General features: G+C 39.0%; 3 protein-coding genes across 4 annotated transcripts in view; all 3 read left to right on the plus strand.

The window, feature by feature from the left end:
- Nucleotides 1–528: 528 nt before the first annotated feature.
- LOC111656473 (4-galactosyl-N-acetylglucosaminide 3-alpha-L-fucosyltransferase 9-like) lies at nucleotides 529–2488 on the plus strand. Its single transcript, XM_087174503.1, has 2 exons — nucleotides 529–537; nucleotides 825–2488. Exons 1-2 carry the CDS (start codon nucleotides 529–531, stop codon nucleotides 1806–1808), a joined length of 993 nt encoding a protein of 330 aa, XP_087030629.1. The 3' UTR covers nucleotides 1809–2488.
- A 1188-nt stretch (nucleotides 2489–3676) lies between these two features.
- tcp11l2 (t-complex 11, testis-specific-like 2) lies at nucleotides 3677–12690 on the plus strand. Its single transcript, XM_023408230.2, has 10 exons — nucleotides 3677–3819; nucleotides 6986–7166; nucleotides 7488–7620; nucleotides 8838–8958; nucleotides 9220–9443; nucleotides 9625–9761; nucleotides 9972–10153; nucleotides 10805–10986; nucleotides 11103–11275; nucleotides 11368–12690. The coding sequence occupies exons 2-10, from the start codon at nucleotides 6998–7000 to the stop codon at nucleotides 11628–11630; spliced, it is 1584 nt and encodes a 527-aa protein (XP_023263998.1). The 5' UTR covers nucleotides 3677–3819; nucleotides 6986–6997; the 3' UTR covers nucleotides 11631–12690.
- A 1345-nt stretch (nucleotides 12691–14035) lies between these two features.
- Nucleotides 14036–21246, plus strand: part of apaf1 (apoptotic peptidase activating factor 1) — a 42259-nt gene continuing 35048 nt past the window's right edge. Inside the window, exons 1-13 of one of the 2 annotated variants that reach the window (XM_087174489.1) lie at nucleotides 14036–14178; nucleotides 15192–15428; nucleotides 16247–16436; nucleotides 16688–16885; nucleotides 17103–17292; nucleotides 17982–18094; nucleotides 18227–18358; nucleotides 18608–18846; nucleotides 19126–19293; nucleotides 19472–19603; nucleotides 19975–20088; nucleotides 20294–20478; nucleotides 21100–21226. In XM_087174489.1, coding sequence (XP_087030615.1) covers nucleotides 15285–15428; nucleotides 16247–16436; nucleotides 16688–16885; nucleotides 17103–17292; nucleotides 17982–18094; nucleotides 18227–18358; nucleotides 18608–18846; nucleotides 19126–19293; nucleotides 19472–19603; nucleotides 19975–20088; nucleotides 20294–20478; nucleotides 21100–21226 — 1932 coding nt within the window. In that variant the 5' untranslated portion in view covers nucleotides 14036–14178; nucleotides 15192–15284. The remainder of the gene's footprint in view (nucleotides 14179–15191; nucleotides 15429–16246; nucleotides 16437–16687; nucleotides 16886–17102; nucleotides 17293–17981; nucleotides 18095–18226; nucleotides 18359–18607; nucleotides 18847–19125; nucleotides 19294–19471; nucleotides 19604–19974; nucleotides 20089–20293; nucleotides 20479–21099; nucleotides 21227–21246) is intronic. The other variant, XM_023408234.2, reaches the window with a different exon arrangement.

Consider the following 21246-nt stretch of genomic DNA (forward strand, 5'->3'; position numbering starts at 1 on the left):
AAAATTGAATCTAAAAGAGAGCTCCGTGGTTGTGATGGGAAATGATTGAATGATGCTGATACAAAACTGCGAAGTTGTAAAAATCTAAACAGAAAATGTGATCTGGGGACATTAAATTTTAGTGCCAGTTGTTCGAAGGACATAAATGTACTGTCCATAAATAAATCATTTATTGTTGTGACCCCACCTCTAGCCCAAACTTCAAATGCTCCGTCTGTAAGTGATGGTTTAAACATGTGATTTCTCACTATAGGAGCGTAGATCAAGAGGTCGTTGAGTTTAAAGGATCGTCTGAACTGTTTCCAGATCTTAAAGGAATGTTTCACAATTGGATTTGAAGTATACTGAGATATAGGTTCAGAAAGGGGGAGTTTTGAACAGAGAAGGGCATGTAAAGAAGAAGGATATGTTTTCGAGTTGTAGCCATTTGGGATCGGTGCCATGGGGTGAGAGCCCCTTCCAATATAACAGAATCTTTATGTTAGCAGCCCAGTAATATAATCTAAAATTAGGAAGAGAGCGTCCACCATGTTGACGGTGCCACTGTAACACGCTCTTACATATTCGAGGGTTTTTTTTTATTCCAGATATCAATTTGTCTATGGATAGAAAGAACGATTACGATAAAAATACAGGGATACATTGAAATAATTACTTATTACTTTTAAAGCACATCTCACTTTTTAAATGTCAAAAGGATGCGACGAACATTAGGGTTAAAATAATGTCATTTACTCCTCTTCATAAAGCTAGTGTGTGTCCTAGTCCTTTTCTTTGTATACTACAAGCCTGAAATCAAGTTCCCCACATTTCTGTGTGCAAAGGAAGCACAGGCCCAGGTCTCGAACCATTCACCAGACCAGCACATCAACTCACTTCATAATGACATCCAGAGGGTCCAGGCTGCATCAGAGGACGCTGAGCTCGACACTCTTCTGTTGATCTGGATGTGGCCATTTGGCAACAAGTTTGATCTCAACTGCAGTATATTCAATATCAGATGCCACTTGACAGATGACAAGTCTCTCTACCATAAAGCCCACGGGGTCATCTTCCACCACAGGAACATAAAGGTTGCATCTTTACCGAAAGAGCAACGTCCCTGGTTTCAGAAATGGGTGTGGTTTAATATGGAGTCACCTGCAAACTCTGGTCAAATCCCTGAAATCAATCACTTATTCAACTTGACATGCAATTATCGCCTCGATTCAAATATTCCTGTGCCTTATGGGCAATTGTTGCCACTATCATCTGGGATTGAGGGTTTTGAACTGCCACCAAAGGACAAGTTGGTCTGTTGGATTGTGAGCAACTGGAATCCGAACTTCAGAAGAGTTCAGTTCTACAATGAACTGAAAAAACATGTCCAGATAAACACTTACGGGAGGGCTTTTAACCAACATGTGAGTGATCAAGACTATACGAAGATAATGTCTAGTTGTAAATTCTACCTCTCCTTTGAAAACTCTATTCACAAAGACTATATTACAGAGAAGTTATTTCGTCCTCTGAAGCTAGGAAGTGTACCAATAGTTTTGGGACCTCCAAGACAAAATTATGAGGACCACATCCCAGCAGATTCTTTCATTCATGTCGATGACTTTTCCACTCCAAAGGAGCTGGCAGAGAGGATACTTTACCTCGAACGAAATATTACTGAATACATGAAATATTTCAATTGGAAAAACAGGTATGAAGTTCAATTGGCTAAGTTTGGCCAAGAAAATGCCTGCAGGACTTGTAGTTACTTACAAAAGAACAGAAGATACCAAGCTTTTCATGATCTTAACAAATGGTACTGGGGTTAATAGTACTCCAACAAAAACAGCATCTGCCAAATTACCTTTCAGTCTGGGACACTGACAAGTATGGGCTCAAAGTAAAAGACTTAAGTCGCTTCACCTGAATTGTCTGTGGTTTCTACAAACATGAGAATGATTTTCCATTATGATCACATTGATTCCACATTGATTGTGGCTTGTGGTAAAGCTGTCATAAAACATACTTTTTTTCTTTTTTTTTTAACGGTGAAGCAAGATAAAGACAAAGAACGTGATAATATAACAAGGGGGGTAGATCAGAGGGTGGGGGTAATTGGGACCATCCATTGGTGAGAGAAGTGTGCAATTTGCTGCTGGGAAGGTGGAAGCTCAAACAGGGTATTTTTAATCCCAGTTGCCACTTATATATCAACTTTGCTAATACAAACTTGTGCTTGAGCACATTTTTATCTACAAAGAAGCATCTCCTAGTTCATCCCTAGTGAACTCGATTGAAAATAGCAATCGCAGAGACTATGACACCATCTAGTGGCTACTTTGACATGTCACAGTGAGAAAATCACATAAATGGCAAAAGGCAGATCATAATACATATTAAAACAATGATGGCTGACTTAGCTGCTTCAGTTACGGGTGGTGGTGTTGTGTATGTTGGCTCAACTGTCACGGCTTACTGAGTCACTTGAATAAAATGTTACAAGTCAAAATGTCTACTGTGTAAAATTTTTGATCGGTATTCCAAGGCCTATACGGGACTTTTCCAACCAGAAGCTGAACTTGCCATTCTTGGCTGCTCGCAACCCACTGCACACCTCCCTAAAGCCACACAACTGACTCTCACTTTGGGGGAATCTTGTGAGAATGGAAATCGCAGATTCCTCCTTCCTTTCAAAGATGGATAGCTGACATGTTCTCAGTCACACAGATGGAAACACTCAGGGTTTTTTTTTGAGGACTGACCTAATTATAGGGGTTTTGACCATTTGGGACCCCTTCCTTGCCCACCTGGAAAAGGCCAGCGTGGGATGAGCCACGGCTTCTGCCAGAGGCTCCTAAGTACAGCACTTTAATCAAGTAGCAGCCACCTGATGTTGTTTCAATTCTTACATACGTATGTGTCTGATTAATGTACATGTCTGTTTGTCTTATTGTATATGTGGCTCAACTGTCACGGCTTACTGAGTCACTTGAATAAAATGTTACAAGTCAAAATGTCTACTGTGTAAAATTTTTGATCGGTATTCCAAGGCCTATACGGGACTTAACCAGATGTAATTTACTTGTCTAATAGGGACTCGTAAACACTCTTTTTTTCCTTTTGTTTTTACATTACTTTCCCATAAATATATCAAATTTAATGGTAGGCCTATTTATCCTTCCATGATTATGTACTTTTATAGAGCAATTTGTGTTGTGTTTTGTGGTATGGCGTTAGCGTTATTATTATTATTATCAGCCTATTGTTATCATTATTAGCACTACCTAGTAATACTAATGGTAGTAGTAGTGGTAGTAGAAGTAGTAGTAGAAGTAGTAGTAGTAGTAGTAGTAATAGAAGTAGTAATAGTAAAAGTAGTAGTGGTAGCAGTATTAAAACCACGTCAGACACACACATACAGTGCTGTGTGAACACACTTATACAGTCTATGGAAAACACTGAGGTCACATCCGTAAACAAAGACGTCCCACGTGAAGCAGAGCGGAGTGTACTATTTCAACCAAGTACGGTATAGTTTGAAATACTATCTTACATTGCCTTTCGAGAACGGACGTATACATTTTGATTCCCGGTTTACAATTTTAAACACAATTCTTTACGAAAACGGGTGGATCCATCGTCATAAACTTCGTGTTCACCTTTGTTTGGAGGCTGAACACCCCTATGTGTGAAATGGTCTCGTCCGTTTGCCCTCAGAGCCAGCTGGGGGACGGAGGACCTTTAAAACAGAGCAGAGAACAGTACGGGACGACGGTGAATTTTCCCTTCAGAGCTGAGCTATTTTTGGTGTTAGTCTCCTTTTTCGGAGACTTGAATGAGGTAAAAGTCGCTTTTGTTGAGAATATTTCACTCAATTTACAATTATGAATCACTCGGTCGCCTCTGTTGCCAACTTTTATGTTTATTTCTTGTGTTGTTGTTGAACGGAAACTTGGGTACAGTCGTCGAAGATTTCGAATAACAACTAGCATGTCAACGCTAACGTCAAAGTATGCCGTTGGAAATTAGCCAAATTCACGATTTATATTCAGCTGTTGTAGCCAGGGCGTTCGACTGATTAACTAACAAAAAAGCTGTCATATTGCAAACAACAGCGAGGAGTTTGACAGTTAGGTACAAAAAATGTCCTTTGCAGTAAAAGCGTAATGCATTTAGTCTTAATGCTCTTTTTGTTTGGGTTCTGGCGTGGTCATAGCAATAACATGTACTAAATGTCTTGTTTTGGTATATAGCTCGGATCACGTGTACCCACCTCTTACGCGTGTGTGGATATTTTTTATCCATGTGCACAACCATGTAACCAAAGATCTTCCATGAACGGATGAGCGACAGGGAGCTGCAGCCAATAACGACAGCCCCCGTGTATTTAGCCCAGCCTCCCTGATCCACTGCTTTGTTTACATTATTCTGCAGTCAAATCTGGATCCCAGAAGGCTGTCTTTGTTTCTGCAGGAGTTATTGTAACAAAATGTGACCTGTAGCAGAGCAACTGTGCTTATAGAAAGTACATTCTACAACATTGCTTATGTATTTTGTTCATGGCATTCATCCAAAACACTTGGGCAGGTTATAAGGATATTCTTGCAAATATATTATTGTCAGCACATCACATTACAATGCTGTATCTTACAGTCAATAGTGTATATATATATACATAAAATAAATTAATCAATAGTATTCTAAATGACTACAAATCCCATTAAGCATCGCTCTATGTCGAATGTTTTATTTTTATCTTTATATGTTTGTATTATGGGACTGTTACAACAGCATAATACATTTTATCCTGCCCAACATTCAGACTACTTAAAGAGGATTTTACATAATGAAGCAGCAGATGAGAGAGTAGACCTAATCTGCAATCAGTTTTCTGGACTGCACTGCTCCCATCATTCTAGATAATCTCTGGAAATTGGCCCGCTGTGTTGCTGTGACCTAGCTGTCAAGTCTAGCAGATGATGTAATGAATGAGCTTCTAGCAAAGCAGGGGCACACGGAAGTCACACTCGCACCCATCCTCCTCACCCCTTGAGCTATCTTTAAACCAAAAGATCAGTGAGGGAGTGTGCATTTCATTTTTGGCAGCAGATAACTGAGACCAGAGACACCAACACCCAAGGGCCACTCTGTCAGCACTGTATGTTTTAGATAATATTAGAAAGGCAGAGGCCTGCTTATTTTGTAGATGTTACAACAATCAACATTTTCAACATTTTTGGGTTTTTATTTAGTCAAGTATGTGAGTTGTTTGTATGTTTGCAATGACAAGAACATTAGTTCACCCAGTTTGGCTTTAGCTCGTGTTTTTTTTTAACTTTGCTTACAAACAGTTCCTTTTTTTCTTGTACTAATTTTTGTTTGTGTGGACGACAGACAACAGAGGGACCGGTGTAACAGGATCGTGTTGACCGTTGAGAAGCCTTCTGTTGTCCCATGTTGCCCTGGAGACACAATTGATCTCACATTGGCCTAGGCACTCTATTGTTTTTATTTTGAAGGAATACAGGCTTTTGTTTACACCTAGTTGTGGAAATTTGTTTGTGTCCTGACTTTGGGATGTGTTATAAACTCTTGTGGCAGTAAACACACACTGAACACATTGGAGTGTTTTCCAATAAATTACTTCATGCACCATCAATGAGTTTAATAAGATGTTTATGTTGAAACACTGAACTGTGGAACAAGTCAGCTATCTCTGTTTCCATAGTGACTGGCTTGCCAGTTGTTTTATTGAGTTTAACTGGTGTTTTTGTTACACTCTGTTAACTGCCTTGGCAACAGCAACTATTTCTAAAGTGAAACATTTATGCTCTCGCACTCACTGACAGTCACACTTTCTTTGTCCCTCTAACACAACCACAGGTTAAACTAAGGTAAAGATTACTTTTCTTTTTGGCTGGACTGTTAATGGTGGGACCAGGCCTGTAACACAACTGTCCGTGACTGACTGAGTCACTGAGAGATAAAGTCACACCATTGGTCAACCGAATACTGCATGACTGAGTGATAAGGTTTCACCACTTGTTGGCCGGCAGAACGTTGGAGTTCCCCCATTGGTCGTTAGTCTTTTAAAAAGATTTAGTGCGAACAAGCATTGATGTGAAGAGCAGGTCTGGAGGAGGAGCTGCCTCAGGAGGAGCACAGAACAGCAATCTTTACAGTTGTATTTAACTCATGTGTTTTGTGATTTTGTCAGACAACACCACAGTTAAGTAAAATCTGGATTTTAGCAGTGCAGCGCAGAAGCTTGGAAAATGCTTGAAAGTGACTGCTGGGCAACATGTAGTCTTAATAGGCCACTGTTCAGTCAAATATTTAATACTTGTTCCATTGTCTGACAACAGAAAACTGAGAAAAGCTTTATTGGAAATATGTTTGTATTAAGATTAAAACACTGTATATGTGAGCACAAAGAGTAGGAGAGAAACAAACTAATAAAGGACTGAAAACAACTGACACTGGCCATAGTGCAAATAGTCTATGAAGTGGTCCAGGCATAATACAACCTTAATACACTTTTGTTTTTCTGATGAGTAATTACAGTAGCAGGTCAGTTTGAATATGGGATTGCCACAAAAATAACTACAGTGTCTGTGTTCTTTATAATGGAGGATCGTGTCACCCAGTGTAATAGTGGGCCTCATATATGTGTTTTTAATAGCTGTTGAAAAACAGCATCACAGACAATACTTGTTAGTTGGGTAACTTCATTGTTGGTTTTGGCCCTTTCATTGGATTTCTTGCTAACAGGAAAAAAGTAGAATATCACTAGATGCCAAATGTCACATATCTTTTACTGCTTTTACAGTTTAACTGCTTCCAAATAAAAGGAGCAATGATTAACCATTTAAATTCTAAACCTGCTCTTTACAAATTTTTGTGAAAGTAGTAAAATACCCATTGACATATGACTTTCTGATCAAGTTGAGTTTCTGCTGAAGTTATAGTCAATGAACTAACGTTATTACTAATTTCTGATGTGCAGCTGTAACCCAAGATGCCTCTAAATGATGAGCGACCCACCTCCACATCCAGCAGTGAGGACCAAGGCAGTGATGTGGAGTCGTCATCAGAGCGCTGTGACAGCATGACGTCGACCAGCGACCTGGACTGCTCCCGTGAAAGCTTCACTAGCGACTGCTCCAGCAAGCATTGCTCGCCCTCCTGTGAGTTTGCACCCTCAACCTTTTTCTGGTCACTGTTCTCTGAGCCCACTGGACAACCTCTGGCTTACTGTTTTCATTTTGGTGTCCATGTTTGTTTTCCCGTCTCAGAGATGGCATATGAGGTGGCTTGATTTCTGCACATTGAAAATGTCATCTATATTACTGTTTTGTTCGTACTTGTATTTCGGTTTCAGAGACTGTATTTTAACTGTAATCGCATTCCATCAATAACTGCCCACACCACTGCCATCATGCAGCCGTAACAGTTGAACGCTCTTATTTGTTTATTTACAAAGTTTGTTTATTATTTGGTTCCCACAGCGAGCCCACCCAAAACCTTAACCCTGGATGAAGTCATGGAGTCTGTCTCAGATGTCTCCAATCTCAGCCTTACCCATGAGATCATTGTTAACCACAACTTCCGTCTAGAGCCAGACAGACTACCTCAGAACAGGTATGCCAGCTGCATGATATCTTGTGTCTCCATTTCTTCACCTTCTTTTGATCATGTTTTGTAGTTTTTTTTTTGTGAATCTAAATACCAATTGTCAGGTACGGGATTTACAAAAATATAAAAATACAGCATCCTATCACCCATACTACTAGTATTCTTTTGTCAATGTACTAAAGTCTTACATAAGCATTTGAAACATGAATATTCATTCCAGAACATACAGTTGAGAAGTCAAATTTTCCAGTATGTACGTTTCATGTCAACTCCCATCGTTTATCAACACCCATTCATTAATTTGCTCCGTTCAGAGATTTTTCCTGCAGTGTGGAACAAGGTGTATTTAGTGATCAGAGAGAGCTGCTTATTGTAGCTATGATTTGCTTCACAATATTGACAAAATTCTGTGTACACCTCAGGAAGGTGTCCATTAGCTGTAAAGAGGACAGACACAGACGCTGATATGCAAGTTACGTGGGATAGCAGAAATCCAGAGACACCATTATTTGTGGCCAAACTGCAAGTGAATCAGTCAAAACCTGTTAAATTCAGACAAACTGCATCAACAAACAAGTTCAGCCAGTTTAAAAATACCAACAGAGATATGATGTACACTGTATATACATTATATAGGTGTTTTTCTACTAATACTAATGATTTACATGCAATCTAATATTACCAACATTTGTAATTTTTCCACATCTAATAAACACATGTAGGTTACTGTCCCTGTAATATTGTGAAGTATGAAATCATATTGAGGCACAACCTTCAATCAAATACATCTCTTTGGTTGTGAATTGAATTTTATCAGTTTTCTCTCACAATACAGAGACAGATGAGAAGTGATGACCATATCGCTTATAGTCTTTACCACTGTATTCACTGACCATCTGTCTGTCTCTGTTTATCTTTAGCACAACTTGAACTGAACAAGAGAGCGAAGAGGACAGAGAAAAAGAGAGATGAGGGGAAGACAGGGAAAAAGAACAAAATAAATTCTTTAGTGGAAGTCTGAAGAGAGGGACAGCACAGTACCCTATAGTAATTTATGACTGCATAGGATTACTGGCAGCAATCACAGCATTGTTTTTCATCGGTGATACAGGTCACTGTTATTTAGTTCTTGGTCCACCATCCAGTGATAAAAGCAACGACTGACCATTGCTCCTGACAGATAATATACTTAACTAAACAAAATCCTCCATTTATTTTTTTAGTTTATGGAAGGTAGTTAGAGATAATCTCCACAAGGCCTTCTGGGACATCCTGGAGTCGGAGCTGAACGATGACCCGCCTGAGTATGGCCAAGCCATCAGACTATTGGAGGAGATCAGAGAGGTCAGCACACACTGTTTACAGCTTTACTCGATTTATAGAAATGACTTTATTGCATTTTCCTGATGTTGCTTGACCTTTATAACAGTGCTTTCAAATTTTAAAGTTCCTTTAGTAACTCATCTGCTTCTCTTTATCCCCATCACTTCTGTTGTGAATAGTATATTCAGAAAAACTGTAATAAATGCAGCAACATAACTGTAAGTTAGTTATATTATAAAATAATGCTTTATAAAAATGACAATCATTTTGGTCTTTTGACAGATCTTACTGTCATTCCTTAATCCTGGTGCCAATCGAATGAGGACCCAGATCATGGAGGTGCTGGACATGGACCTCATTCGTCAGCAGGCTGACAACGATGCTGTAGACATCCAGGGCCTTTCCTCTTTCATTATCACCACCATGGGCAAGATGTGTGCACCGGTGAGGGATGAAGACATTAAGAAGCTGCGAGAAAACACAGATAATATTGTGACACTGTTCAGGTAAGCACATAGTTGGGGTTTTAAGCATTTAAAAACATTTTCAATGCTGACATCAAATGTTTATTACCAGAGACTATATTGTCTGCCTTGAGAAAACACATGAATGTCGTGAGTTTTCTTATTTAGCTATATTATAAAATACAACTCAAATCAAGGTGGCTGAGTTGTTTCTCCACACTAGGGAGATCTTCCGTGTGCTGGACCTGATGAAGATGGATATGGCCAACTTTACAATTGATAACCTGCGGCCTGTGCTGCAGAGACAGAGTGTTGAATATGAAAGGGCAAACTTCCAGAGCATCCTGGAAAAAACGCCCAGTAAGTGAGCAAGAAAAAAGTTTTCATATATAGCTTTGTCTTACCATTTCTGTTGGCAGATAGTTACAACATGTGTAACCTGCCATATTACTGACGAAGAATATGTATGTTGTATGAGAATATACTGGAATAGATTTACTGTATATTGTGTCAAAGCAAAAAAAAAAAAGGACTACTACTATGATGAGGTACTGAGACAATTTTCTTTAGATGCTTTGAACCACACCACCGCCTGGATTAAGTCAGCCCAGGAGGAGCTGATGTCGGCCAACATCCCCACAGAAAAGACTCAGGGGAAAGGACAGGGACCTGTGCCTGGGCCTTTCCAGATCCTACAAACTGCTTTCCTTCGTATCCTCACATGGGACTACAATAAGAGCCCACTGCCTGAGGTAAGACTGTGTTGAATTTGTGTTTGTAAGAGAGAGTATCATTTCATTAGCTCATGGAAGGCATGCGGAATATGAACTTTCTCTAAGCAAACCGAAAGCTTCCTTAAACTGTTCTTCAGTTTTTTCCACAATATTTTTATTCAATTTTGAACAATATGAAATACAGCCTTTTACATTCATATAAAATACTGTTTAACTGGACATATGCAATAATTTCTGCATTGACACAAAACAAAACAACTGCATTGTCCATGGAAATTAGTAATTCCCTCGATCTTCTGTTAAATCTAAAGCCTTAACATTTAATAGGGCCTCCTATTCTTCAGTTTACAAGAAATGATAACATACACACATAGTTTTTATTATTATCCTAGTAACCATTCAACTTTTAATTCTTGTATGAATTAGCATGGAACAACAACAGAAATCTTCTGGCAGAGTTTTGAACTTTGAACAGAGTCAGGATAGCTATATCCCTGCATCCACTTTTTTATGCTAAGCTAAGCTGGTCATCTCTCGGCTGAGGCTTCATGTTTACACACAGAAGTAAAAGCAGTATCCATCTTCTCATCTAACTCTCAGCAAGAGGACAAAAAAGTGTATTTCCCCAAATGTCAAGCTATTCTGAAATTTCTTTTGGTTCCTATTTAGACCTGGATAACAGATGAGCTGCGTCTGAAAGAGATTCAGTTGAAGCTCCAGCAATGTCAGGCAGTGAATGAGGTGCTGCTTATTGTCTACAGCACCATCGGAGGGCCTATCCAGGGTCTGCCCTCCCTGTCTGACCGCCTGAAGAGGATGACCAGTGTGCTGTTGGATGGGATGCACAGACCGTTAGTTCACTTTTCTTTCCATCTTATATCCACAATCTGTATTATCATGGTTTATCTACTGTCTGCATCACATAAAATAGAGCTCAAACCAGAACTCGCCTTTCCTTCATCTTTAGGAACTTTAACCTGAAAGAGGCACTTGAGGGCATTAGTGCTCAGATCTGCTGTGAGCTCAACAAGTCTTTAACAGAGAGGAACTACCCTGCACTGACCCCGGCGCTGCAGGCCACTCTCGCAGGCCAGATCTACAGCATCACCCAGGAGGACAATCCCATACGAACTCTAGTTGGTAAGATTTTGAGTATTTTTACTCTGAAATGGAGCCAGAAATGTCTCCAGCGGGGATTTTCTAACCTTGTGTTTCTCTTAATTTCTGCTCAGAGGATCGTGTGCAGCAGTACTTCATGGCGCTCATCTGTGATCCTAAACCCCAGGCCAAACTTGATCAGGTACCAGCTGGCTTGACTGCTATCAAGCCTGAACTAGCACTGATGGGAGCAAAGTTCATCTCTCTGGTCAACTACAACAGGCTTGTCTATGGACCTTTCTATGCGGATATCATCAAGAAGCTGATGTTCGGTAGCAGCCCACCAGCAGCAAACCCTCCTCAGAACGCAGCTCACGACTCTGTCACCTCCAATTAAAACCAAACCTGGGCTCTTGCAGTGTGAGGAGTGTTTTTGCCACTAGATATAGCTGAAGCTAAGGAGGTACTACACTAGCTAGGCAGTACTACTGCTTTGCTCGACCAGTGTACTCCAATAGTTGGAGTCACCTTCAGTGTATTATAAATGTAGTTTTTATCACTACATTTAGCAGTGAAGGCACTGCGGTGTAGGCATCATGCGGTCAACATTTAATGTGACCCGCGTCCTTTGTGATAAATGTTCTAAGACATGCTCTGCTATGAACATTCACAGCTTCAAACCAGAAAACCAGTGTTACAATGATTCATATCTGAACCTACTAGTGACTGCATCGTCAAACCCCTGTTTTTAGAGGGAGTCCATAGGGAAACAAGGGCAAAACCTTAGTATGTTTAATACATACAGTAAGCTTTATGAAGCAAAGAGGTATAAATGTAAAGCCTATATATATTGAGAGAAAATTAGCAGAGTAGTATTTAACTATAGTCACCTATGACAACTGTTGAACATACTAATGTAAAACTAGCCCATTTCCCATTGAATTAGTCCTTTGATTGTTCTCCTTTCCACTGTTTTATCAGCCAGGTAACTATATTTTGTCTGTTCTTTTTAATCCACTAATATTATTCTACAGCAAAAAATAGAAGTATAAATGTTTTGGATTTTGACCTCTCAAATAATGAAATAAGACTTGTCTGCATGAGTAGCTTTGTGCTGGGATTTTGTCATTTTAGTAATTTGTCAGAGTATCTGTCATATGTTGTTTGTTCTATACATTTACTTATCCTGTTAGTGGAATACTTGGTATATTGATTTAGTTGCTATGTTTGTTACATTTTGAGTTGCTGTAGCTGTTACAGTATTGTTATATTGGCTGTTGAAACCTGTTGGAGAAAGAGAGGTGCTGAAGTCAAAGTGATTTTGCGTCCAAAATATCCAGCGGACCCAAATATGCACAAAGAAAAGCAGTTAAGTTAAGTTTACACGAAATGTGGGATGTTATTGTGAACTTCTTCTGTACCACAGTTAATATAATAAAATTTTAAAAAAGCACAAATTAGAGCATGTCTTTATTTAAAAACTGAATATAAAAATGTGCATGCTGCCAAAATGTCAATGTTTGACACATACTGTATGTTGGCTTGTCAGTGATCATGTAGGATTTTACAACATGATGTGTCAGTGATATCTTTACAGTGTATAAGCAAAATGTGGACTCATGCATGGCCTGCCGTCCACCATCAGAAATAGGAATGAGTGCACAACCAAACTGCAAAAAGAATAGCGCTGGATGTAAGCACTGAATTTTAGAAATACAGCTATATGATTCCACTTAGTATCTTTAAAGTCATACAATAACAAAATAGGGTATAACAAAATAAATATAAGTGAGGTATATTTAGGAACATAACGTTAAACCATAATATGTACCATGATATATATATATATATATATATATATATATATATATATATGCCATACATTTAGAATTTTAGAAAACATGATTTTTACTGTAAACATCCTCGATTATATAATTCTGTTGAAGTAAGGAGGGAAGTTATGACCAACAACCTGAAATATTGAAAATTGAACACTGGAGGATTACATCTTTACTGATGAAATAAGGACCAAATTAATTTCAGTTAGATAATGTGTTCTCTAAGCGGAGATACAGTGGTTGGATTTTGATTATCTGACATCCATTATTAATTGATTTTTTTATTATTTGTATATTGTTATTGCATTCCATGTCGGACTACAAGGTCGTATGTTCACTGCATTATGCAGTTAATCTGTTTATGGCTACTTATAACCGCATTATCAGCGCATCACTGTACTGTGGAATAAACATGCTCTCATCTCTTGCTGTCACCAGGCAGCAGTGTTACCTTTAAATACAATCCGGAAATCTTTCAATTAGGAGTTGCACACGCTACACAAATGGACACGGAATTTCGATATTACATTTTACAATATCCAATTTTGCGTAATGTTATATTTAGTGGACGAGACGTATTTAGAATAAAGGCGTTATACATAAAAAATCTTATATTAAGTAAGAAATATATAAGTATAAAAACATGTGCATTTCCTCTTACGCTTCAGAAGCACAAATTGCGCCTGTGCCACTTGATTATAAAACTGCTAACATTAGAAAAATAAGTTTACATGAATATGACTAATACTTTTATGCATCACGTTTTTGTTTTTATTACAAGACCAAAGTATTTAAATGTGCGAAAATGCATATGGACCAGCACTGTGAAGGGAGCAGCAGTTTGCCCGGTTACACGTTCGTCAAACGCATGACCTCATTGGTCACGTGGTTTAAATCTCGCCACGCAATTGGCTGCCTCTCACAGGGGTAGTTGTTTTTGTTGTGAATCAGGAAGCCCCCGTCTTTCAAAATTGGGTGTGTAGTGTAACATTAACACAGGGAAATAAATTGCTTTTTCACTCGGTGGATACTTTAAAACGTAACTTCAACTTTCAACTATATACAGCTCAACAAACACCTTCCTCGTTAAAGAAAAAGAAGATACTCGTAAGTATCCAGTTTCTTTCTTTGATTCATTTCAGTAGGTCAGAGTGAGCGAACTTGTCGAGACAAGTATTGAAATGAGCAAAGTGTGTCAGTCCAACGTCAGTGACCGAAAACACGGAAGGTCGCCATAAAGCATGTTACCAGAGATAATTTTAGCCCCTGTCTTTTAGTATCTATAGTCACTTTCGCATTCAGGTAGGACTGTAGAGCTGTCAAAAAGTAGCTGTCCTCACACCTTTTTCTTAATAATAACAAGAGGTTGTTAAAAACAAATTAATCCATAAACATAAAGGTTGGTAACGTTGATTTATCTAAACTTTGACTGTATTATCTTAAAGCAAATTGTTCAACTCTGTTAAATGTCACTTCTGCATTGTAAAATTTCACCTCAGTTGGACTTCTGTGAACAGCTGATGAGTATCTGTTCTTTCACTTTTTGAATCGTCGTTTTTAGTTTTTCATGTAGGGTTGCAAGTAAAAAGTATCTCCATTATCGATTAATCTGGCAATTACCTTCTCATTTTATACAGTAAAATTGGAAAATGCTCATTATTATTCCCCTGATCCCATTATAAAGTCTTCTTATAGCTTTTTTTTTTCAAATAATTAATCTATTATCAGAATTGTTCTTGTTTAATTTTCTGTTTTAATAAGATAATTGTTTCTGCTCTATTTCCATGGTTAGATTATGCCCATTTGCCCATTTTTTTGCCCCTTTGTTGCAAGTAATTTTTCAAGCATTTTTGGCCTTTATTAGATAGTAGATAGTAGAGGTGTGATAGGAATGGACATGCGAGAGATAATATGCATCAAAGGTCTAGACCTTAACCTGTGATTTATCATCTACATGATCAGTGTTTTAGACCTTGAGACCACCAAGATGCTGCAAATGAGGGAAATCATAGTTTCTTTAAATATTTTTGAGGGGTGACATTTAACGAAGGTCCCTGACTGGTAATAATTGGTTCTCAACAACTTTGAGCCATCTAGTGTATTCCACTGCCCCCTCGCAGGTCTGAGCCACCTATTCTTGCCACACTTCATCCATTTTCCTCTATTAATTTTAAGTGCAACAGCACCCTGCATGGTTGGTGTGTTGTGCAGAGATGACGATGGAGGAAGGGGCACGGAGCTGTCTGCTGCGCTTTCGCCACAGACTGGAACAAGACATCAAGCCCCCGTACCTGATGGACCACATGATCAGTGATGGTGTGATGAGTGTGGATGAGGAGGAGAGGATCAGGACTCAGGTGAGCCTCTGCTGAAGGTAGGAGTGAGGGGCCAAGTGGAGATCACTCATAATATGGAACCAATCTTATTAAGCACTTTTTTTTTAATCTTGCCGCTTTTTGTTCCTGCTTCCTGCATGCTTTTTTTATTATGACGTTAAAGATATCTAAGAATTAATAAAAATTTTCAGTCACTTAAAATATGTTTTTTTGCTCACCCACTATCATTTAACTAATAGATTTTAATGCAGTCTTTCCCTCTTTTCCTCCTCTCAGGTTTTTGTCATTGCACATGTACTGAGTCACCCTCCTCTCCTCTCCATTTACTAATTCATGCCACCCCATTGTTTTCTCACATTACTTGCCATTTATGTGCAGGATATCAAGTTCTCATCAACTTGCTTCTCACATGCTGCTCTCAGATTATTTATCAATTAACCTGCATTTCACCAGAGTAACTTAATGATTGATTAAGATTGAATGAAGATTTAGTGTTGGTGGCTTGTAAAGGTACATATTAACAGAATGTGTAAAGGCTGTTGTAGGAATTGAACGATTGGCATTACGAATCTCTGCATTCAATTTCTTCTGAATTTTCTTTACAGTAAACTTATAAAAGTAAAAAGTAATATACCAATTTGTTTTTTTCAATTTATTTCCTGCGTTTATTGTCTTACATAAAATAAAAGCAGACATATCCCTTTTAAAGCTTCCTCTAGCCAAGTTATGACAAATCATGAAAATATTCACCAGCTCAAATGAGAAACCCTCAAAATACCTGCATGCAAAAATCGTATCGTTATGTTCACATCTCATTTCTACTATCTCTCTCTGACCAGCCCACCAGGAAGGAACAGGCTGTGGCCATGCTGGAGCTGCTGCTGAGGAAGGACAACCGTGCCTACATCTCCTTCTACAACGCCCTGGTCAAAGAGGCATATGATGATTTGGCCAATCTGCTTCATGATGACCTACCACAGATCTCACCAAATGCACATAAGAACACCTCTGATGGCTTGACATCTTATGGTGAGAAAGGGGGAATTCGTGGGTGGAGAGAAAGTGGATGTTTGAACGGTTGTGCTGTAAGTGTGTTGGAGAAAAAATTTAAAGTAAGGAGTAGTCACTGACGGTTGTGGGACTGTTGTTTTGGTTAGACATGTTGGGTTAACACAACAGCAAAATGTTCTTAGTAGTAGAAACATAAGTGTTAATTTATACATGTTGGAACTTTCTACAGGTCTTCTTTAATGTCAGTCCCCTTCTTGTTTGTGTCATAGTCCAGACGATGCTAAGTGAAGGTGGTGTACCACAGAGGCCTGTGGTGTTTGTCAACCGACCAGAGCTTTTGAACCGGGTCAGGGAGAAACTCTATCGGCTGCTGAAGGACCCTGGCTGGGTCACTGTCTTCGGGATGGCTGGCTCGGGCAAATCTGTCCTGGCTGCAGAGGCTGTCAGACACCATGGGGTCATTGAAGGTGAGTCATCTTTGACCGACGCTGCCTAACACTAACTGTTAGCATACATTACTTTGAAACAGTCAAAGATTGCAGAAGTATTTACTGAAGTAATCCTCATTCTCACTGGCATTATAGTTTCCAGCATGGTTGCTTAGTTGTAAGCTTAGCTAGCTTCTAACCTCTTGTCTTGACTTTCTTGACTTTTCCCTCGCCCTCCCTGTGCCTCCATCTGCAGAGTGCTTTCCTGGAGGCATCCACTGGTTGTCCATCGGCCAGCTGGACAAACCAGACCTGCTGGTGAAGATCCAGTCATTGTGTTTCCGTTTGGAGCAGAGCCTGGACTCCCAGTGCCTCCACCGGCCTCCCAACTCTCTGGATGAAGCCAAGGAGCGGCTACGCTTCCTCATGCTGCGCAAATATCCAAGGTTGCCATGCTCATATAATCCTGATGCACTTTTCAGTTAGCTAAATATTAATGTTGACCTTTATTTGCTGTAAATTCCAGATGCAAATTTACATTCCATTGAATATGGTTTGTTGATTTTGACATTCCAGCAATATAAAAAGCACGTGTGTGGCGAACAGCAACAAATACCAAATACCAAACATATATAATCATTAATCAGTATTTACCACATAATTAATTGTAAATAACAAGATAAAAACAGAAACAAAAACAAACCATGGTTATAGGACAAAGATAGATTAAAAAAAAAAAGCACTGTCATATTAAAACAGTAGATTGACATAATAAAATGATGATATATGTTATAGAAAAACATAATGATGGACAATATTACTATAAATTAACAGCCAGAATAGAAATAGAAAGATTTTTATTCATTTACATAACCAAATCATTTTCAAGGGTGGCAGATGTTGTACTTGTATCAGCTATAGCAGGTGTTTCAGCCATTTGTTATTATTAATTAATTAATAAGATTTTTAGCTTGAATTGAATTGGTATTGTTTTAATGGGGTTGAAAACTGCAAGAAGGCTGGATGATTTTTACTTATTTGTTTAAATGCTTATGTTGTTTACTGTGTGAACTTTGCTAATTACCCTTGCTAGGTGCTGTGGTAAACATTACAGTTTTTTCTTTCTGGTTTTCAGATCTCTGCTGATTCTAGATGACGTCTGGGACAGTACAGTACTGAAGGTGTTTGACATCCACTGTCGAATAATTCTGACCACCAGAAATAGAAGCCTCACTGATTCAGTTAGTGGTACGTACCCTGTAGTTTACTCTGGCCACTATGCAAACACAAAATTTGAATGAATGAAATCGTCTGTTTACTCTGGAATAGGCTGTTGTGCCTACAAAATGTGTGCACTGTAGTTGTACTTTTATTTTGTAGGTGCTAAATATGAGGTGGAAGTGGAGAGTGGTCTGGATGAAAGCAAAGGACTGGAGATCCTCGCTCTTTACACTAAAACTAAACCACAAGGACTACCTGAGGAAGCTCGCTGCATTGTGAGAGAATGTAAAGGTCTGTCACTGAAACTTACTGCTGCTTGCAATCTGTCATTTTGGTTACAGTGTAAATCACAGATATTGTTACATATACAATCGGTCATGTAGATTTAAAATAGTTGAATGTTTCTCATAGGATTGTAAAAGAAAACAACACAATATTAGTAATGTAGTTAGTTGTTGTGTCATCATTTTGTAGGTATATGGAGCTATACTTTTGCTCACATACTGTGCATTTTTCTACTTCTCTGTGCCACCATCCCAGGCTCCCCTCTGGTCGTGTCCTTGATCGGGGCTCTGCTCAAAGAGAAACCCAACCGTTGGCGTTACTACCTCTGCCAGCTGCAGCAGAAGCAGTTCAAGCGTATACGAAAGTCATCATCTTATGACTATGACGCCCTGGACCAAGCCATGGCGGCAAGCATTGAGGTCCTGCCTGATGAACATCGAGAGCTCTACAAGGACCTCACTGTGATAGAGAAGGACATTAAAATCCCTGCTAAGGTTTGGCTACACAACAAGAGTGTTTGACATGACTCTGTTGGCTACTCATTTCATAATACGAGGCATTACAACTGTACAAATACTTACAGAAATGTCGTTCTGTGGTCTTGGATTGGAAAACCAAACATGTTTCATCCTGCTACTTGTAAAGAACTTAACCTTTGACAATTACTTGGAAAAAACATCACACTATGTTCTAGTATTTGGATAAGACTCTCTTCTACAGAAAAACATAAGGCAATGGACTCCCATCACTTCAAAGATTGTTCCTTCTCCCAGGTGCTGTCTGTTCTGTGGGACCTGGAGACAGAGGAGGTGGAGGACATTCTCGAGGAGTTTGTCAACAAGTCCCTGCTTTTTGTAGACTGTCACAATAAACCCTGCCTATATTACCTCCATGACCTCCAGCTGGACTTCCTGGTGGAGCAGAACCGCACCCAGCTCGAGGTGAGTTCAGTTTATTTTGTTAATTGGCCAGTTGTTGTCAATTAAGCAAGAAGTGTTTACAGTAGGGATTTAAAGAGGTATTGGTAAGCATAAGATAAAGTGGGTATAATTCAAACATCAACAGTTTACAAATTTACTTAACTTAAGTGAAGTTAACAGACACTTTCGTCAATTTCAGTGCCTTCACGCTAAAGTGGTGCATCAGTATCAGCAGCACTACAGAGATGGTCCTCCCACCTCAGGAGATGAAGAGTGTCTTTATTGGATCAGATTTTTGACCTACCACATGGCCAAAGCCAACCTGTCTCAGGTAACACACACACACACACATACAGATACGTGTGAGTACAATATTTTAGCCTCTCAATTTTCAGAGGATTCATAACTACGCAATATCATCATTTTGTATAATCATTTTACAAAACTCATTCTAACAAACTAAACATTAATTCAACTTTTCTACTGATGATTTTGCTTATATTTTCCATTTCATGATATATTTGTATATTGGACAAGAATTCTTATTATAGTAATTAAATGCATATTAGCCCTACACTTACACACATGCACTGTATTTCGATATGGACAGCCACTCTACATGACAGAAAACTGACAACAGGGTGTTATTTCCTCGCTTTTTCTCACCATGACTGTCACTCATGTCTTGTTCTTTCTGTCTAGGAGCTCTACTCCCTCATGTTTTCACTGGACTGGGTCAGCATCAAGTCCCAGATAATGGGTCCAGCTCACCTCATCAATGACTATGTGGAGTATGGACCAATTCTGGACAAAGAGGTGAGCAGATAACAATACAGAAATAGCATTAAACATTATCATTACACAAAATTATGTGTAATTATTCAGAGATTAAACTTTTTGTTGAGTCCTTAGTGAAGAATAGTTGCCCAAATTACACTGAACAAGTCTTGTGTAGTTTTCCTTTAACATGCCCTATAGCCTTCAGTGGACTGATGTGTACTTGTTTTTCCTGTCCTCCCAGAACAGTGAAGTGCGCAGTCAGTTCCAGGAGTTTCTGTCTCTGAACGGCCACCAGCTGGAGCAGCGTCCTTTCCCTGACGTGGTGCAGCTAGCTCTGTCTCAGCCACAAACCTCTGAGGTCTACAGACAGGCTCTGCAGCAGGCACAGGACGGCGCCAGCACAGGGAAACTCTACTTTGACTGGCTGTACGCAAGCAAGCAAACTATTTCATATAGTGTTTTATGTGTGAATCTTCAAATAATGAAGTTAAATTCAAGTCAAGCGTTGACCTTGTTGTGCATCTATGGATCAGTTATGTTAAAATTCACTCGGTTTGCTGCAATCTGTGTGCACAGTTAAGAAGATAGATAGATAGATAGATAGATGGATAGATAGATACTTTATTTATGCCCTTGGGGAAATTCATGTGTCTATTAGATCATTGTTGATAATAATAATAATAATGATGATAATAAAAACTTCGCTAAGCAGAAGATTTCTGCATTTATACATATTGAGATAAAGCAATAATTAGTTGCATTTTTTCACTTGATAAACCTGCAGTTATTGTGTGAAACATTCATTATTCTTCAGTGCATCTGAAATGGAATGATCCAATAGCATCAACTCACTCATTTAAAGTGACGTGAGACAAATGTATTCAGATAGTCAGTCTTATATTTGGTTTTGATTCATCTGCTGCAACATACTTCTAGTAAACTGACAAGCAGAATATTTTATCCTTATTGGTAGCTCTTGTTTGCTGGAGATCACAGGCTGTGTATCTGAGTGTGGACTGTTCTTTGTGTGTGTGTTTTTTTGTCCAGGAATAAGAGCAGTGTAGAGAGTCTGTCTCGTCTAGTGATCCACCCCCACCAGGGCCCTATCTACTCTGCCTGCTTCTCCCACGATGGAGCCAAGATCGCCACCTGTGGAGCCAGCAAGACACTCAAGGTATTAAAGCAGAAGTGTTG

Source organism: Seriola lalandi, unplaced genomic scaffold (assembly GCF_002814215.2).
Source record: "Seriola lalandi dorsalis isolate HSWRI2012SDOR001 ecotype SW California unplaced genomic scaffold, Sedor1 jcf7180002054357, whole genome shotgun sequence".
Lineage (NCBI taxonomy): Eukaryota > Metazoa > Chordata > Actinopteri > Carangiformes > Carangidae > Seriola > Seriola lalandi.

Coding starts and splice junctions, on each gene's coding strand:
- tcp11l2 (XM_023408230.2), top strand. CDS start 6,998: ATGCCTCTAAATGATGAGCGACCCACCTCCACATCCAGCAGTGAGGAC. Junction 8,959..9,219: donor TATTGGAGGAGATCAGAGAG/GTCAGCACACAC, acceptor GTCTTTTGACAG/ATCTTACTGTCATTCCTTAA. Junction 10,987..11,102: donor TTGGATGGGATGCACAGACC/GTTAGTTCACTT, acceptor CTTCATCTTTAG/GAACTTTAACCTGAAAGAGG.